The sequence below is a fragment of the Dasypus novemcinctus genome, chromosome 23 (assembly GCF_030445035.2).
Source record: "Dasypus novemcinctus isolate mDasNov1 chromosome 23, mDasNov1.1.hap2, whole genome shotgun sequence".
Taxonomy (NCBI): domain Eukaryota; kingdom Metazoa; phylum Chordata; class Mammalia; order Cingulata; family Dasypodidae; genus Dasypus; species Dasypus novemcinctus.
In genome coordinates this window covers 71,002,886-71,020,758 of record NC_080695.1, presented here as the reverse complement: position 1 = coordinate 71,020,758, position 17,873 = coordinate 71,002,886, and the positions used below count along the sequence as shown (strand labels likewise).

Below are 17,873 nucleotides of genomic sequence, written 5' to 3'. Positions count from 1 at the left end.
CCAGCTTCTCTCCTCTGCTGCCCACACAGCCTCAGCCTGGGAGGCCTCTGAGAGCCACGGCCGCGGCCGCCCGGCAGAGGCAGGGAGAGTGGGCGGCGGGGTGCCTGCACCATGTTGCTTCCCTGCTGAGTCCAGGGTCTGCTTCAGCTGCCCCCCTTCAATAGTGAGTTCCCCTCAAAGACCCAGACCCACCAAGGCCCCGGAGCCCCCCGGGTGAGAGGTGAACGGCCGCGTGGGGGCTGGGAGGGACCTGCTCCCCCGTCGGGCCCCAGGGGCCGCGCCCAGCTCCAGCCCCTTTCCCCCTCCCCGGGTGCCGGGCGCTGTGGTGGGAGCGCAAAGTAGACCCACCTGGCCTCGCCACCCGGAGGGCCTGGGCGGGTCCTTCGGCCTCGGGGGGTCATGATGGCCCTGGCGTTTGGCCAGATGACAGGCATGTCACATGCTCGGCCAGTGCCAGGTAACCGGGGCAGGGGCTGCTGGCCTTGTGCTTCCAGCCGGGTCAGGGGAGCCCGGCTCCTTCCTGGCCTGGCCACCCCCAATGGAGGTGTCCACCACACCAGGGCGCGCCAGGGCGGGGCTGAGCTGCAGCCACCTCGCCCTGCCTGGAGTGTCGCGGACTCTGACCCCAGGAGCGCAGGGAGGGGCTGTCCTGAGCGGCCATGGAGCTGGCCCTCACCACCACCCTGCTCTCCCTCCTCCTGGGAGTCCTCCGGGGGAGCGAGACCCCCCCGACGCCCACACCCGACCGCTCCCTGAAGGGTGCCCGTGGGGCAGCGCTGAGCTCAGGTAGGGCAGCTCTGGGGGCGGGCGGGGCCAGGCCGGGTGGTGGGAGAGCGCCTGGGCTGGGGGGGGCGTGGAGCGGGAAGGAGTCCATCCCAGCCCTGCTCCTGGGAGCCTTTCACCCGTCCCTGAGGACGCAGCCGCCCCAACCCCAGAGCCCGCGCCGGGCTCCTGCGCCTTCACCCAGCCTCCAGGGAGCAGGTGCGCTTGGTGATGCATGGGGTCCTCCCAGGGTGGCAGGGAGGCGTCTCGTAGCGCTGGGCTGTGGTCCACTCGCTGTCCCTACCTTCTGGGCTCCTGTCTCCCCGCTTTGTTTTGTTTTTATTATTCTCTCTCCCCAGTAAGCTCAGCTGAGCCATCCAGGTCCCCAGAGCGCAGCTCCTCCCGGGCCCACCCGCCTCCACTGCTGGCTCAGAAATGCAAGGACCCACCCCCACCCCAGGGCGAGCCAGTCTTCTCCAGTCGACAGAGGACCCCCTTGCCGAGCGTGTAAGGAGCCCGCGGGTGGCTCTGATGGCTGAAGATAGGATTGCAGGGGTCACCCGTGTTTCTTCTTTCCTGGCTGTTGTCCACAGCTCTTTCAGACCCCCCGCCACAGAAGCTGCCCACACCCAAGCCTCACCCAGGGCTGCCCTGTGCACTGGGGGCTGCAGATGAACCACCGGCTTGTTTTCCCACCCGCCCCGCCCCGCCGGCGTCCTCCTAGCCCTCTGCAGCCCCTGCGGCTGTACCTGCCTCCCCTAGTTTGCCTTTCTCACTGAACCACCAAGAGTGGGCTCTGCGCTTTGCACCCCGAGCCCTGCAGGGGGTGCGAACCAAGACCAGGCGTGCGGGGCAGGGCTGCGGGGCCTGGGCGCGGGCGAGCGGGGAGGTGTGGCGCGGCCACCGCTGCAGGAACGCTCTTCCAGATGTCGCCTGGAGCATGCACACATTTATTGTCACAGCGGGCGGTCCTGGCCCGGGCGCCCTGAGTCCCGGGGGTCGGGTCCCCGGCACCTGCGCCCACCACCCTTCTGGGTCCTGGGGACTCAGACCAGCTGCAGGAGGGAAGGCGCCCCGAGCAGAGCGAGGAGCAGGGGGCAGGGGTGCGCCCGGGGCCGGCCGCTCCTGAGCATGAGCCTCTGGATCCAGTTGAAGTGCACGCTGACGTTGGTGTAGACGCCGGGCCGGTTGGGCCGGCCGCAGCCCACGCCCCAGCTCACCACGCCGATCTGATACCACAGCCCGTCCACGTCACACACCAAGGGTCCGCCCGAGTCACCCTGGGGGGCAGCGGCCAGCAGAGGGTGGGGGGTCAGGCCCGGGGAGAGCAGAAGGGGCCGTGAAGCCCGGAAAACAGGGGGCGCTTCCCAGCTCCCGCCCCCGGCAGTGCCCGCGCCTCAGTTTCTTCAGCTGCAAAGTGGGGCAAAACTCCCTTCCCTGGCGTGGGGTGTGACAATCAAATGAGGGAAGCGGATTTGGGCCAACTGATAGAGGATCCGCCTACCACATAGGAGGTCCAGGGTTCAAATCCAGGGCCTCTTGACCCGTGTGGTGAGCTGACCCACGTGCAGTGCTGACATGTGCAAGGAGTGCCGTGCCACGCAGGGGTGTCCCCGCGTAGGCGAGCTGCACGTGCAAGGAGTGCGCCCCGCAAGGAGAGCCGCCCCGCGCGAAAAAACACGCAGCCCGCCCAGAAGTGGCGCTGCACACACGGAGAGCTGATACAGCAAGATGACACAACAAAAAAGAGATGCAGGTTCCCAGTGCCGCTGACAAGAATGCAAGCGGACACAGGAGAACACATAGCAAATGGACACAGAGAGCAGACAATGGGGGGGGATGGGGAGAGAAATAAATAAAAAATGAATGTTTTTTAAAAAAAAATCAAATGAGATGCATTCACAGAAAAGCGAGGTGAGGAGCACAGGCTGGGCCTTCAGGGTTGTGGGCGTTCTCCGTGGATAATCTCCAGGGGGGCACGGGCAGGGGTAGGGGCTGCAGAGGTCCGGGGTTGGGAGGGTGGGCTGCCCGGGGCCAGCCAGGGTGGGGCGGGGGCACTCACAATGCAGGTGTCTCTACTGCCGTCTTCACTGCCAGCACAAAACATGTCTTCCTGGATGTCGGAGCGGAACACGTGCTTTTGGTACAAGTCTTTACACACGGAGGGGCTTATGATGGACACCTGCACTTCCTGAAGTCTGGAGGTCACCTTTCTCGCTGTAGGGGGTGGGGGTAGGCGGCAGAGAAATGGCCTGAGCCATTGGGGAAGGAGGAGGCACAGGCTGCAGGGAGCAACCCAGGGGACCCCCAGGGCCTGGCTGTGGCCCTGCATGGCTCCCCTGTTCTATATCAACACCCAACACTTCCTGGGTGCTCAGCAATATTACAGAAGAACCAGACGGAAGGACAGACTTCTAGTGCTCTTCCCTGAGACTCGGTTTCCCTCTCTGTTAAATGCAGATGATGGCTCAGGCCTGAGCCGGTGGGGAGACCCCCTGCCCAGCACATTGGGGTGAGGGGCTAACACTGCTGAGGCTTTCTTCTGATTACTGCAGTCCAGCTGCAGGATCCAGGGGCAAGAAACCCACATGGGTGAGGAAAGCCGCAGGAGGGACATTTTAAGAAGGAATGTTATGGAAGCAGATGTGGCTCGAGCAGCTGAGCGCCTGCTTCCCACATGGGAGGTCCTGCGTTCGGATCCCGGTGCCTCCTAAAAACAAAACAAAAGAAAAAAAAAAAACAAGCAAACAAACGAAAAAACCAGCTCAGGGGAGCCAGTGTGGCTCAGTGGCTGGCTTCCCGCATACGAGATCCCAGGTTCAATCCCTGGCCCCACCACCTCAAAAAAACAAAAAGAAGTAATGGTAGGAAACTTTTCAAATTTATAAGACAGAAATTGACACATTCAGGAGGTTCAATAAACACCAAGTAGGCCAAATACAAAAAGAGTCACACCAAGATACATCATAATTAAATTGTAAAAATAAATTGTGATAGGATTGTGGGAAGATGGTGACGGGCTCACAGGCAGAGCTTAATGCTCTCACAGAAACAGAGAAAGGGCCAGAAGCTGCCCGCGGGCCCTGCTTGGGGGTCAGCAGACCAGGGCAGTGCCCACAGCTCCCTGGAGGGTGAGGGACAGTGACCAGGAAGACGAAACCACAACCATGAGTGCCCAAGCCCCCGGGCTCCCCCACCCCCAGACACTAAGCTGGGAAGCCCCTGGACCGCTGCAGCCAGCTGAGAGGGGGCAGATGCCTTCCTCTCAGGGAAAGGGAGGGGGTCGGGGGCTTTTCTCCAGTGACTTCACCAGCAGAGCTGCTCTGAGTCTTGACCTGGAGACTCAGCCCAGGTCCCAGGAAAGCCCAGGCTGAAGCACCTGGTGCAGGGGCGCTGACGAGCGCCTCCTGCTGGCCGGGCTGGAAACTGCATGGACAAAAACTGCTCCCTGTCTCTGCATCCAGCCCCTGGGAGAAAATCTGCACCCCACTAGGGAGTCCCTGGACCAATTTTGAAAACTTAAACTGGGCAATTTTAAAGACTGAGAATAAGGGAAGCAGACATGGCTCAAGTGATTGAGCTCCCACCTACCCCATGGGAAGTCCTGGGTTCGATTCCCAGGACCTCCTGAAGAAGACAAGCAAAACAGTGAGCTGGTGCAATGGGCTGGCACAGTCAGCTAATGTAACAAGATGATGCAGCAAAGAGACAAATAGGAAAACACAATAAGAGACACAGCAAAATGGGGCAGAGGTGGCTCAAGTGATTAAGTGCCTCCCTCCCGCATGGGAGGTCCTGGGTTTGATTCTGGTGCCTCCAAAAAGAAGGTGAGTGCACAATGAACAGACACAGCGAAAGCAAACAACAAGGGGAGAGGGATAAAGAAATAAATAACAAATCTTAAAAATAAATTAAGACTGAGAGTAAATTGAAGCAAATACCAAGGAAGAACTGTGGGGGGAAAAAAAAACAATAGGCAAGAGAGAGAAATCAGCCATCAGAGTAAATACACCAACGTATTCAGGTGACTAGACATCAGCAAAAAATTACAAGCCATACTAGGAAACTGGAAGGATGATCCAGACAAAAGAACAAACCAAATATCCTGAAGAGACACAGGATTTAATATAATTAATCAATGATAATTGCACAATCTCCTAAATCACTTCAAAGAATTTAAAGAAAATATGATGAGGGAAGTGGATATGGCTCAAGTGATAGAGCTTCCACCTACCACGTGGGAGGACTCGGGTTTGATCCCTGGGGCCTTGAAAAAAAGAAGAGAAAGTGTGCCCATGCAGTGAGCCAATGCCCAGGCGAATACCCACATGGTGAGCCAGTGCCCGCGTGAGTGCCTGCGTGGTAAGCCAGTGCCCACCCAAGTGAGTCATGCAGCAAGATGATGATGCATCAAAAGAGAGACAAGGGGAGGGAAACGGACTTTGGCCCAGTGGTTAGGGCGTCCGTCTACCATATGGGAGGTCCGCGGTTCAAATCCCGGGCCTCCTTGACCCGTGTGGAGCTGGCCATGTGCAGCGCTGATGCGCGCAAGGAGTGCCGTGCCACGCAAGGGTGTCCCCGCGTGGGGGAGCCCCACGTGCAAGGAGTGCGCCCGTGAGGAAAGCCGCCCAGCGTGAAAAGAAAGAGCAGCCTGCCCAGGAATGGCGCCGCCCACACTTCCCGTGCCGCTGACGACAACAGAAGCGGACAAAGAAACAAGACGCAGCAAATAGACACCAAGAACAGACAACCAGGGGAGGGGGGAAATTAAATAAATAAATCTTTAAAAAAAAAAAAAGAGAGAGACAAGGGGAGAGTCAAGGTGAAGTGCAGCAGAAACCAGGAACCGAGGTGGCGCAGTTGATAGGGAGCCTCTCTCCACATCAGGGAACTCCAGGATCAAATCCCAGTGAATCCTAGAAGAGAGAAAATGAGAAGAGAAGACAACACAGACAGCAAAAACAGCAGGGTTGGAGGAGGGGAAGGGGGGAAATAAACAGATAAGTAAATCTTTAAGTGAAAAAAGAAATAAAGGAGGGGAAGGAGCCTACTACATGGGAGGCCGTGGTTCAGTTCCCAGTGCCTCCTAAAGAAGACAGCAAGCTGGCATGACGGGCAGGCACGGCAAGCTGACACAAGATGATGCAACAACAGAGACAAGAAGAAAAATCATAATGAGAGACACAACAAAAGTGGGGAGCAGAGGTGGTTCAAGTGGTTGGGTGTCTCCCTCCCATATCAGAGTTCTCAGGTTTGGTTCCCAGTGCTTTCTAAAAAAGAAGACGAGCGGACATAGAGTGCAAACAATGGTGGGGGGGGGTTGAAATAAATAAATAAATCTTAAAAGAAAGAAAGAAAAGTAACTGACCTTATGGGAATGAAAGACATGGTGGATGAGATTGAAAATACATTAGAACCACACTAATGAAAGAAGTGGTTGATGTGGAAAAAGGGGGGGGGTATGGGGAGTTGGGGTATATGGGGACCTCTTATATTTTTTAATGTAACATTTTTTGTGATCTATGTATCTTTTTAAAATAATTTTTAAAAATACATTAAAGTCACATAAGAGCAGTTCTGATTCCTTAAAGACAAGATTAGTGATTTTGAAGATAGAACATCTGAACTGGAAAAGACAGAACAGAAAGAGAAGAGAATGGATAAAGGAAAGAAAGAATATTTGAGGAAATAATGACCGGAAAACTTCCCAACCCTTAGAAAGGACATAAATATCAATATCCAAGAAAGACAATGCATCCCAAGCAGAATAAATCCAAATAGGCCCACTCCGAGACACCTACTATTCAGAATGACAAATATCAGAGGTAAATAGGATTCTGAAGGCAGCAAGAGAAAAGCAAAGCATCATCTACAAGGGAAGTGTGATAAGATTGAGTGCCCACCTCTCATCAGAAACCATGGAGAAGAAAGTGGTATGATGTATTTAAGGTACTGAAAGAGAAAAACTACCAGCTGAGAATTCTGTATCCAGCAAAGCTGTCCTTAAAAAAGGTGAGTTCCAAGTCTTCATAGATAAACAAACACTGATAGAATATGTTATCAAAAGATTAGATTTGCAAGAGATACTAAAGGGGGTGCTGCAGCCTGAAAAGGAAAAACAAGGGTGAGAGATTTGGAAAAGAGTTTAGAAATACACATTATTAGGATGGGTAAACTAAAGGATAAGAAGACAGACAATAGAACAATATGACAACAGAGAGCGGAAGGACAAAATGGATGACGCAATTTGAAGTTTTCAAGGAACGCTTCACATCTATCCAATGAACCCTGAAGTGTGGAAAGACTTTCTTGGGCAAGAACACTCCAGGAGCTGCAGAAAGTGGCACAGAGGATTAAAAAGAGTGAATCACCAGCAGAAGTAACAAATTTCTCACCAAAGTCAATTCTTGACTGAGACTTGGAAAGTGATGAGACTGCTGCTCTTTGTGCAGCTCTTGCTGAGAAACAGAAGACAGCTTCAACAAAGAAAACAGCGGTCATCGTGTCTGCTTCTGGGACTGCAGAGACCTACTGAGAAGGCATATGGTGCCCCAACACCAGATGGCTCTGTTTTCATCAAAGCCCGATGAAGGAAAATGCATAGCATGAATTATTTGAATCTGTCTTTTAAAATTTTCACTTAAAGTTTTAGACATAGGGACATTTATTCTGGAGGAACAGCCAAACTCCTGTTTGTAAGATAAGTTTTTAAGATGAAGCATATCATTCTAAATGATAGCATTATTGTATAGTGTTTGGACTGTGCTTTGGTAAGTTACGGTGTATAATTAAGATTAGAATTCTGAGCAAAATGTTTTTGATGTATAAATTTAATTCAATACACTCATATGGATGGATATATTTTAAAGGCACACCTTGAAAAGCAAACTCTTGAATAGTAAATAACTTGGTCATTTTATTTAAAATTGACTCACTGACTTTTGTTTCATGATAAAGGAAATAAGCGATTGCTTTCTCTCCTAGAAATATCCTGCTGTTACTATTTATTCTGTTTTCCTTGCCTCTGTAGAGTAAGTTTGTCATAAGGCTTAAGTGTTTTTAATATTCATTTTGATTCCAAGTTGTGGTTTTATTTTATGTGGAATCTTTGAAAGTTCAGTAAAAAATGCGTGCCAATGTGAACATTCTGAAGTTGCTCTTAATTCTGATTTGTGCTTATGTTTTTGGCTTTAAAGGAGTTATAACAATGGTAGTTGCCTCCTTCAGTATTTGTTAGATGTGTGAAGTACTGAAAAATGTCACAATGATGGTCTTATTTTTTAGATTACTACTGTAGGTAGGTTAGTCCTTACACAAGTGAGTAGTTTTTTAAAATGTGCATTTTTTTAATGAGTGGATTTTACAGACATATCATAATAAATTGTACTGCCACATTTTAAAAAAATAGAGGATGATGTGGAAGGGGGGGGTACATGGGACTCCCTCATATTCGATATAACTTTTCTACAATCTAAAAGTCTTTAAAAATAAAGTTTATTACATTTTTAAAAATTAAAAAACAAAATAAAAAATTGCAAAAATCAAAGACAGAGGACCTTGAAAACAGCAAGAGACAAGCAGCTTGTCAAGCACAAGGGACCTTCAAGAAGGTTAACAGCTCACTTCTGAAAGAGAAAACTGTCAACCAATAATTCTGTATCAAGCAAAACTATTCTTCAAAAATGAAAGAGAATTCAGTCATTGCCAGATAAGCGAAAGCTGCGCGAGTTCACTGGTGGTGGACCGTCCCGGCATGAGAGGCTGCAGGGGCCCCTAGAGGCCGATATTAAAGGACGAGAGAGGAACTCAGAGCCATCCATGGAAATAAGGGACACTGGTGAAGCAAATGGTCTAGGGAAATAGAAGAGCCAGTACTGGGGGGTTATCACTGCTCTTTGTCCCCACCTGATTTAAAGACGAGTGCATGTACAATAATTATAAACCTGTGTTAATAGGCACTCGGTGGACAAAGGTGTAAACTGTGACAATAGCCACCGACGGGCCAGGGATGAAGCACTTCAGCCGCAGAGTGGGGTTGATTCAAACTAGCTTGTTACAAGTTTCAGGTGCTAGTTACACCTCTCAGGGTAACCACTAGGAATCACGGGAAAATATTACAGAAAGGAAATGAGAATGGAATTAAACACATACACTAAAAAATCAGTTAAAAACAAAAGGAGGAGGAAATGGGCAAGAAAAAAGATATGACATTTAGAACTCAAACAGCAATATAGACCTGAGTCCTTCCTTGTGGTAATTACTTTTAAGGTGAATGTATTAAATTGTCCTATTAAAAGGCAAAGCTTGGCAGAAGGCTGTGTCTAAGAGACCCACTTTAGAGCCAAACACAAAGAGGATGAAGTGAAAAGATGGATAAAAAGACTCTGTATACTAACAACCAAAAGAGCGCTGAGGAGGCTGCGCTTTTAACAGACCTCAGCAACTCGAATTCAAAAATTGCTACAAGAGACAAAGACAGACATTATATATTGATAGAAGGGTCGATTCGTTAAGAAGATATAATAATTATAAATATACACACAACTTATAACAGGATCCCAAAACATATGAAGAAAAACTGGCAGAATTGAAGTGGAAAATGCCCAGTTCTACCCTAATAGTTGGGACTCCAATAGCCCACTTTTTTTTCTTTTTTGGGGGGGTGGGGAATGGGGGACAAGTGTCTGTGTACCCCTTCTAAACCGGTTTCGATAAGGGATAGAACAATCATCCATAAGATCAATTAGAAGACAGAGGACGTCAACACAATAAACAAACTCGACCCGACAGATGTATACGGTATATTCACCCAGCAACAAATAGAAAAGGACACGGATGCCTGCTTTGGCCACTTCTGTTTAGCATTGTACTGGAAGTTCTAGCCCCAGCAATCAGGCAAGAAGAAGAAATAAAAGGAATCCAAATTGGAAAGGAGGAAGTTACACCACCTCTGTTCACAGATGACGTGATCTTACACATAGAAAATTCAAAGGAATCCACATAAAGGTATTGGCGCTAATAGATGAATTCAGCAAAGTTGCAGGACAAAAGCTCAACCCACAAAATTCACTTCTATTCTATACACTAACAATGAACCATCTATAAAGTTAATTAAGAAAACAATTCCATTTACAGTAGCATCTGAAAGAATAAAATACTTAGGAATAAATTTAACTAAATGCAAGACTTGCACACTAAAAACAACAGAACATTCCTAAAAGACATTTGAAAGGGGCCTAATTAAATGGAGAGACACCCCATGTTTACAGATTGGAAGACTAAGTATTGTTAAGATGGCACCACCCCAAGAGTAATACACAGATTCATTACAACCCCTATCCAAAATGGATAAGCCAATCCTAAAATTCATGTGGAATTTCAAATAACCACAACAACCTTGAAAAAGATCAAAGTAGGAGGTGTGACATGTCCTGATTTCAAAGCTTCCTACAAAGTTACCATAATCAAAACAGTATGGCCCCACCTAAGAACTGACATGTGGACAACAGAATGGAATTGCAGTTCCAGAGAGAAACCTCCCATCTATGGTCCGCTGGTTTTTGACAAGGGTGCCAAGACCATTCCATGAGGAAAAAGTAGTCTTTTCTACAAATGGTACAGGAACAGCTGGACATGCAGAAGAACGAAGCTGTACCCCTCCCTCACACCATAGACCAAAAGTAATCAAAATGGGGCAAAGACATTTATGCAAGAGCTAAAACTATAAAACTCTTAGAAGAAAACATAGGGGTAGATCTTCATGACCTTGGGCCTGGCAATGGATTCTTAGATATAACACCAAAAGCACAAGCAACAAAAGAAACAAACAGATTGGACTTCCTCAAAATTAAAAATAAATTTGTACATCAAAGGATACTATTGGAGAGTGAAAAGAAAATCTACAGAACAGGAGAGAATATTTATAGATCATTTCTCTCGTAAGGGTCTAAAATCCAGAATACATGAGGAACTCTTACAACCTAACAAAAAAAAGACAAACAACCTAATTTAAAAATGAACAAAGGGCTTCAATAGACATTTCCTCAAAAAGATGTACTAATGGCCGATGGCACAGGAAAACATGTTCAACCTCATTAGTCATTAGGGAAATGTAAATCAAAGCCTCAATTGAATACCACTTAGGATGACCATAATAATAATAATTAAAAAAAAAAACAAAAACAGAAAATGAGAAGTACTGAGACGGATGTGGAAAAGGTGGAACCCTGGCACGTCTCTGGTGAGAATGTCACATGGTGTAGCCCCTGTGGAAGACAGTTTGGTGACCTCAGTAGTTAAACACAGACCTAGCACAGGACGCAGCAATTTCACCCCTGCATATGCAAGCGAGACTGGAAACTGGTATCCCAGCAAACCCTTGTACGGGAGTGTTCAAAGCAGCTCTATTCGCAATAGCCAAAAGGTGGTGATAACTAAATGTCTGTTAATGGATGGATGGATGAACACAATGTGTTCAATTCAAACGATGGAATATTACTCTGCTGTGAAAAGGAGTGAAGTGCTGACACATGCCGCACAGTGGGTGACCACTGAAAACGCCATGCTGCGTGAAAGAAACCCAAGGACACGAATTGGGAAGCAGAGGTGGCTCAAGCATTTGGGCTCCTACCACATGGGAGGTTCTGGGTTTGGTTGCCGGTGTCTCCTAAAGAGCAGACACAGAGCGCACAACGAACGGACAGAGAGCAGAGAGCAAGCACAAAGAACGAGGTGGAGGGGAATAAATAAATAAAAATAGATCTTTTTTTAAAAAAGGACCATCATTGCATGACTCCACTTACAGGAAACGTCCTGATAGGCAAATGTTTAGAAACAGGAAGAAGCTCAGTGGCTGCCAAGGGCTGGTGTCCGTGTGGGACCTGGGGTGACACCTAAGGAGTGTGGGGGGTCTTTTTGGAATGATGAAAATGCTCTGTAATTAGATAGTGGTGATGGTCCCACAACTTGTGAATATCCTAAAAAGTGCTGAATCATACCTTTTAAAGAATAAATTTTATGGTCTTATCAATTGCATCTCACTAAGAAAATTCAAACTCGCTGACAAGGCAGCCCCCAAGCTCCCCGCCCCCCACAGGCCCAGACCCCGCTGGCCTCCCTCCCAAAGGCGCGCTTCTGACCCTCAGCGTCGCCGGATGGAGACCGAGAGGGAAGCAGGTGACAGAGCGCCCGGCCCTCGCGGGGGCGCGCAGCGGGCAGGGCCAGCGCAGCAGGCAAGCAGGGGCCCCTGGACTTGTCCCACAGCCCAGGGCGGGGAACCACCCTGGCTGCCGCCGGGAAGAAGCGGGCAGGGACGATGCCCCCCGCCCGTCCCGTCCCCAGCCTCACTCTGGTTCTCGTGCGTGTACCCCCAGCCGGTCACCCAGCAGTCGTTCCTGCTCCTGAACATGGACGAGGAGGACGGGAGGCAGATGGGCTGCACGTGCCTCTTGAAGGCCACCGGGGAGGCCAGCTTCACCAGGGCGACGTCGTGGGACAAAGAGCCCTGGAACTGGGGGTTCAGGACAATGTTCTTCACGTGGTACCGGTTGCTGTAGGCCGGCATATTCCAGACTGGTGTCTTGAGATTCAACTGGCCAAACTGGACTATCCAGTTTTGGGGACGGGTGGACCTGCAGGGCAGGAGAGAGATGCAGGGGTCTCGGGTGGAGGGCGGGCCCTGGAGCTCCCCTGGGCCCTCTCCTTGGGGTGCGGCTGCTGGGGAGGCAGCCACTTGCTCGATTTTGCCTGAGAGGGCACCATCAGCACATCCTTTTTATGAGCCCAGGGGTGCCCTGGGGAAAGGGCGAGAGGTGCCACAGGCCAGGAGCAGAACCCGGGGCCCCTGGCAGGCGGAGCCGGGGGGCACTGCCCTCACAGAGCCGTCTAGGGTACACAAATTAAGGCAGGTCCCCAACGAGCGCCCTCCTGGCCCTACCTAAGGACAACCCGGGCCAGGGGCGCCCATGCCAGATGCGCAGTGACGTAGAGTCCACACAGCTTCCCCAGGGGACCCCCAGGGCAGGCCCTGCGCCCACCTGCCGCTCAGCTAAGCCTTCCACGCCCCAGCACGGCCTCCTCTGCCCGGTGGGCCTGGTCAGGTGAAGGGTGCCGGTGGCATCGGGGAAAAGAAAGCAGAAGGCAATATATGCCAAGTACGGGGGAACGTTCTGGAAGAAACTGCGCTGTGCTCTCCAGGGGCGCTACCGCGTGGGGGTCCGGGTGACATCTGTGTGCCTCCACGTGCAGCCCCCGCGCCCCGGGCCCGCGCCCCGCCCCGCCGCGTCGCCCCCACACGCACCTTCGGAAGCAGTGCGCGGCCGTGAGCACCCAGCGGCGGCTGAGCAGGCTGGCCCCGCACACGTGCGCTTCGTGCTTCCGCAGGCTGCCCTGCCACGGCCAGCGCCCGGGCCTGGACAAAGTGCCGCCGACCACGCGCCACTGCATGCCGCGGTAACCGCACGGCGCTGGGACGGACAGACGGACACGCGGCTGAGCGGCGGGCCCAGGTCCCGCCCACCGCGCCCGGGGTTGCGGGAAGGGCGCCCCCCCCCCCTCCGCGGGAACCGCGTGACCCGTCGAGATCGTGCCGCGGGCGGGAAGGTCCCCCCCGGGGTCCCCGCCCCCCGGGGTCCGCGGGCGCCCACCCCGCGCCCCCAGGGCCCCATCCGTTACTTGAGAGCACCGACACCGTCTCGGAACCTGGGGAGGGGAGAGGAGGGGGTGAGCGCCTGGCCCTCCCCCCGCCCCGCGGCCGCCCCCGCGCAGCCCCCTCCCTCGCTCACCCACGCCCCCGAGCCGCAGCCGGCTCAGCAGGAGCCCCAGCAGCAGGCCGCTGCCCGGCGCGCCCATGGCCTCCTCCGCGCGCTGGGCGCCCCCTCTGCTTCCTTCCGCCGCAGGGCCCTGCGGGGGCGCCCCCTGGGGGCGAGGGAGCCGGCGCCGGGGCCCTGGCCTGCCGCCTTCGCCCGGCTGGAGGGTCCTGGCACAGGGGCCCCGGGCCTCACAGGGCCCTCCAGCCACAGCCCTTGCTCCCCTGGCCCTGACTGCCCTCTCTCTGGACCCCGGAGCCCTGGTAGCCGCTCGTTGTTACCTCTCCTCCTCCTCCTCCAGTGCTGAGGACCCGCCCCCTGGAGCCCCCTCTTCTCGGTCCTCTTTGGAGCCTGGCCTGGGCCTGGCAGGACTGTCCTGGGGAGCCAGATGCCCCGAGCCTCTTCCTGATCTGAGCGCCCCCCAGCTCGCAACCCCCCCCCCCCCCCCCCCCGTGCAGGGATGAACCTTGAAAGTGAGACTCCTTTGACAAACTATTGGAGCAGGGCCCCTGAGGGGCTCCGTGTGCCTGCATGCCTCCAGGGTGTGGTGGGGGTCTGCTGAAGGGGGCTCCTGCCCTGGCTTTAGGGGATACCTCCCTTTGCCACTGCAGGGGTGGTCTCCCCCCAGCCCGGGCCACACCCCCAGCAGGCTTCTGGCTCCAGGGGGAGCCCGAGGGTCCCGCCTGGGGGAGCGGGAAGGCCTTCCCAGCGGTCTCCTTGGTCCCGGCAGGTTGTGGGACTTTGGTGAGCCGCCGGGTGCTGGGCGACTGTGGAACCTTCTCCAGCAGGTGATGCCGGTGCCCCTTCTCCTTGACCCCCCCCAGCCCCAGGCACCTGCAGAAAGAAGGCGTGGGACCCCAGGACAGAGAAGCCAGGCGGAAGCCCAGGCCTGGGCGGGGACAGGGTCACCTGGGCACAGCAGGGGCAGATTTCCCCCAAAGATTCCCTCTCCTGTGCCCCGTGGCACCACGGGCAAGTCCAGCTCGTGCCCCGTGCGCCCCAACCTGGCCGCAGCCTCGGGCTGCCCTCGCTACCCCTCCTTCTGCATCGCCTGCCCCCGGCACCAGCCCGGGCTTCTTCGCGACATCCAGGGCTCCATGCGAATGTCGCCCCGGCTGGGCGATCTCCGCACACGGCGTCTGAAGCCCACGCGGACCCCGCCTGGCCCCGGTCATTTTCCTCCCAGCTCAGCAACCGCGGACGTGGTCTTGTTTGGTCCACGGCAGACAAGGCCCACGTGTGATTCTTTGATGGTGAACAAAGGAAGGGGAGGGCTGGGGAGGGCAGGCTGCCCGGCCTCCCTGGGGTGAGGGCGCCTGCTGGGGTCCCGGCCGCGTGGAGCCGCATGGAGGGGCAGCGGGGGAGGCCGGTGGGGGCCCTGGCCGCGGGCTCCGCCACGGGGCTCCCAGGGGTGCTCTCCTGGGGAACCTTGGCTGTCTGGGAGGCAGAGGCAGGGCTCGGGGAGGCATGGGGACCCCTCAGCTCCCTCCAGGTGGGAGGCAAGTCCTCCCTCCCTCATCCCGTCGGTCGCACCTGGCTCCCCTCCACTGGGTTCCTGGAGGACGGGGACCCCCGAGGAGGTGGCAGCAGCAGTGGACTTCGCGTGCCCAGGAGGCGGTTCTCCCAGGGGGGACCCAGCACCGCATCCCCCCAGCCCCCGAAGGGAGGGGGCCACTGGATTGGCCACCGGGCATGGGACCGGCGAGGGACCTGGAGACAGCGTGTGTGCTCGCGTCCCTCCCCCGTGTCCCCCAGCGCCGGCTGTGAGGTTACGATGCTGCGGGCAGGTGGGGGGCTCAGCCACAGCCCCCCGTCCTGTCTGCATTGCTGAACCCCGTTTCCACTCAGCTGCCCCTCACCCTGGCGAGGCCCTGGGGACAGGCAATCCTGTTGCCATGGGAGAGAGCTAGCGACTGGGACACACGGGGCCCTGGGACTGGGTGAGGGTAGGGTCGGGCTGCAAGCACCCGGGCACCACAGGCTGAGGCCGTGGAGGGCGCCCCGGAGCAGGGCGAGGGGACAGGCGAAGGCTGCAGGGGCGAAGGCCACGCCAGGGGGGCCTGGGGAGCCGAGGGAGGACTCTGGAATTCCAGGGGTGCCATTCTGGGCTGACGTGTGTCCCCCCAAAAAGATATCTTCAACATGTGGTGGGAGATGGACTGGTTAACAGTACAAATACAAGCGTGTTCTCTCGCGAACTGTTAACAACGAACAACACCGATACGTGGTGTTAATACTAGGGGATATGAGAGCGGATGTGGCTCAAGCCGTTGAGCGCCTGCTTCCCACATGGGAGGTCCCAGGTTCGGTAGCTGGTGCCTCCTTAAAAAAAAACAACACGCAAACAAATGAAAAAACAACTCAGAGGAGCTGATGCTCAGGGTGAGCGCCAGCCTCTGGCGTACAAGGTCCCGGCACTGGTACCTAAAATAATAATAATAATATTAATGGGGGTGTATGGAAAAATAAACCAAGTTTACACTACAGACCATAGTGATAATAGTCTGATCATGTTCTTTTATAATCGGTAACAAGTGTTCCACAACAGTGTTTGGTGGGGATGGAGGGGTGATTTAAGAAAAAATATATTAAAGCAAGTGTTTTTGGGAAAGATTTATTTATTTCTCCCTCCCCCCGTGTTGTCTGTTCTCTTCTCTGCTCATCTTTTTAGGAGGCATCAGGAACCAAACCCAGACCTCCCAAGTGCGAGGGAGGTGCCCTATCCAGCCACTTCCAGTCCCCGCTTGTTGTGTCTCCTTGTGTCTCCTTGTTGTATCTCATTGAATCATCTCATCGGGTAGCTCCCCCACCCCACCAGCCTGTCACATCAGCTCATCTTCTTTAGGAGGCCCGGGGAATCCAACCCAGCATGTGGTAGGTGGGTACCCAACTGCTTAAGCCACATCCACTTCCCATAATGCAAGTTTTAAAAATATGCAAAGAAAGGTATATATCAAGATAAAATCTGAAATATACAACCCACCAAAAAAAGCTTTTGAAAAGGGATGGGTGGTTATCTCTGGGTATTGGATTAGAAGCAGGTTTTATGCGTGTCTTCCTTACAACTGTGCTGGTTTCTGTATTTTCTAAAATAAGTGGGTACTGCTTTTGCAATCATTAAAAAAAGCGCTAACCGCAGGACCTCAGAGGGCCTTATTTGGAGACGGCCACGTGACGACGAGGCACAGCTGGAGCTCACAGCCACCAGCTGAGGTTTGCCGGTCCGGCGACCACCAGAAGGGGGTCCTTGCCCAGGACCCTCAGAGGGAGTCTGGCCCCGTGACCCCCCAGAATCAATTTCCGTCGTCCTACAGGCTCCCCGGGAAACAAGGGGCACTAAGGCCGGCGGCCGAGAGCCCGGTGGCTGCGGGGGCGGCCTCGCAGCGGCGGGGGTGGGAGGCGGGCACCCTCCCCGCGGCGCGGTGGCCCCCTCAGCCTCCGCCCTCCTCCTGCGCCTGCTCAGTGGCCTGGCGGGACCCCAGCCCCATCTCCCCCTCCTGTGCTCTTGGTTCTGTGCCCGCCTCCAACTGCCTTCTTCCACAGGTCCTGCGAAATTTGGGGGAGGCGGGGAGAGAGGGAGGGGAAAGAGAGACAGAGTAAGCTGAACCTGGCCCCCAGCCCAGATGGTGTGAGCTGGCAACTCCCCTGCCCATGCCAGACCCAGCACAGGCCTGACCCTGCCCTGCCCGTGACCCTGGAATTGACCCCCTGCCCTGCCCGTGACCCCGGAATTAACCTCCAGCCCTGCCTGTGACCCTGGAATTGACCCCCCCACACCCTGCCTATGACCCTAGAATTGACCCCCCTCCCTGCCCATGACCCCGCAATTGACCTCCAACCCTGCCCATGACCCTGGAATTGAATCCCCGCCCTGCCCATGACCCTAGAATTGATCCCTACCCTGCCCATGACCCTGGAATTGATCCCTGCCCTGCCCATGACCCTGGAATTGAACCCCCGCCCTGCCCATGACCCTGGAATTGAACCCCCGCCCTGCCCATGACCCTGGGGTTCACACCAGCCATGCCTGTGACCGTGGGACTGAACCCAGCCCTGCCTGAACCTGGGAATTTACCTTTAATTCTGCCCATGACCTTGGGGTGACCCCTGGCCCTTCCTGTGACTCCGCCCCCCCACGCCTGCCACACACAGCCCCAGGCTGGCCAATGCCCCAGGCAGAGGCGGCGGCCAGTGTCCAGCAGCGGGGCACCATGGCTTTGTAGCTGGGAGTTAGGGATTAACACGTGACCGGGATTTCTGAGTCGTCATATCTAGATGCCTTTGTACTTTCTAGTGTATTGTGGA

General features: G+C 54.2%; 1 protein-coding gene across 3 annotated transcripts; it reads right to left on the bottom strand.

Annotated features, from left to right (window-relative positions):
• Positions 1–1,696: 1,696 nt before the first annotated feature.
• On the bottom strand, positions 1,697–13,657 carry LOC101443945 (testisin-like). 3 transcript variants are annotated; one of them, XM_058286593.1, is made up of 7 exons: positions 13,545–13,657; positions 13,435–13,461; positions 13,061–13,226; positions 12,109–12,392; positions 2,825–2,979; positions 2,267–2,531; positions 1,907–2,042 (listed from the first exon to the last, which is right to left on the bottom strand). In XM_058286593.1, exons 1-6 carry the CDS (start codon positions 13,609–13,611, stop codon positions 2,286–2,288), a joined length of 945 nt encoding a protein of 314 aa, XP_058142576.1. In that variant the 5' UTR covers positions 13,612–13,657; the 3' UTR covers positions 1,907–2,042; positions 2,267–2,285. The 3 variants fall into 3 exon arrangements, with proteins under 3 accessions (XP_058142577.1, XP_058142576.1, XP_058142578.1); XM_058286595.2 differs by having other exon boundaries at positions 2,267–2,480; XM_058286594.2 differs by lacking the exon at positions 2,267–2,531 and having other exon boundaries at positions 1,697–2,042.
• Between the last annotated feature and the right edge of the window lie 4,216 nt (positions 13,658–17,873).

Coding starts and splice junctions, on each gene's coding strand:
- LOC101443945 (XM_058286593.1), bottom strand. CDS start 13,611: ATGGGCGCGCCGGGCAGCGGCCTGCTGCTGGGGCTCCTGCTGAGCCGG. Junction 13,462..13,544: donor GCTGCGGCTCGGGGGCGTGG/GTGAGCGAGGGA, acceptor TCCCCTCCCCAG/GTTCCGAGACGGTGTCGGTG. Junction 13,227..13,434: donor GACGGTGTCGGTGCTCTCAA/GTAACGGATGGG, acceptor TGTCCGTCCCAG/CGCCGTGCGGTTACCGCGGC.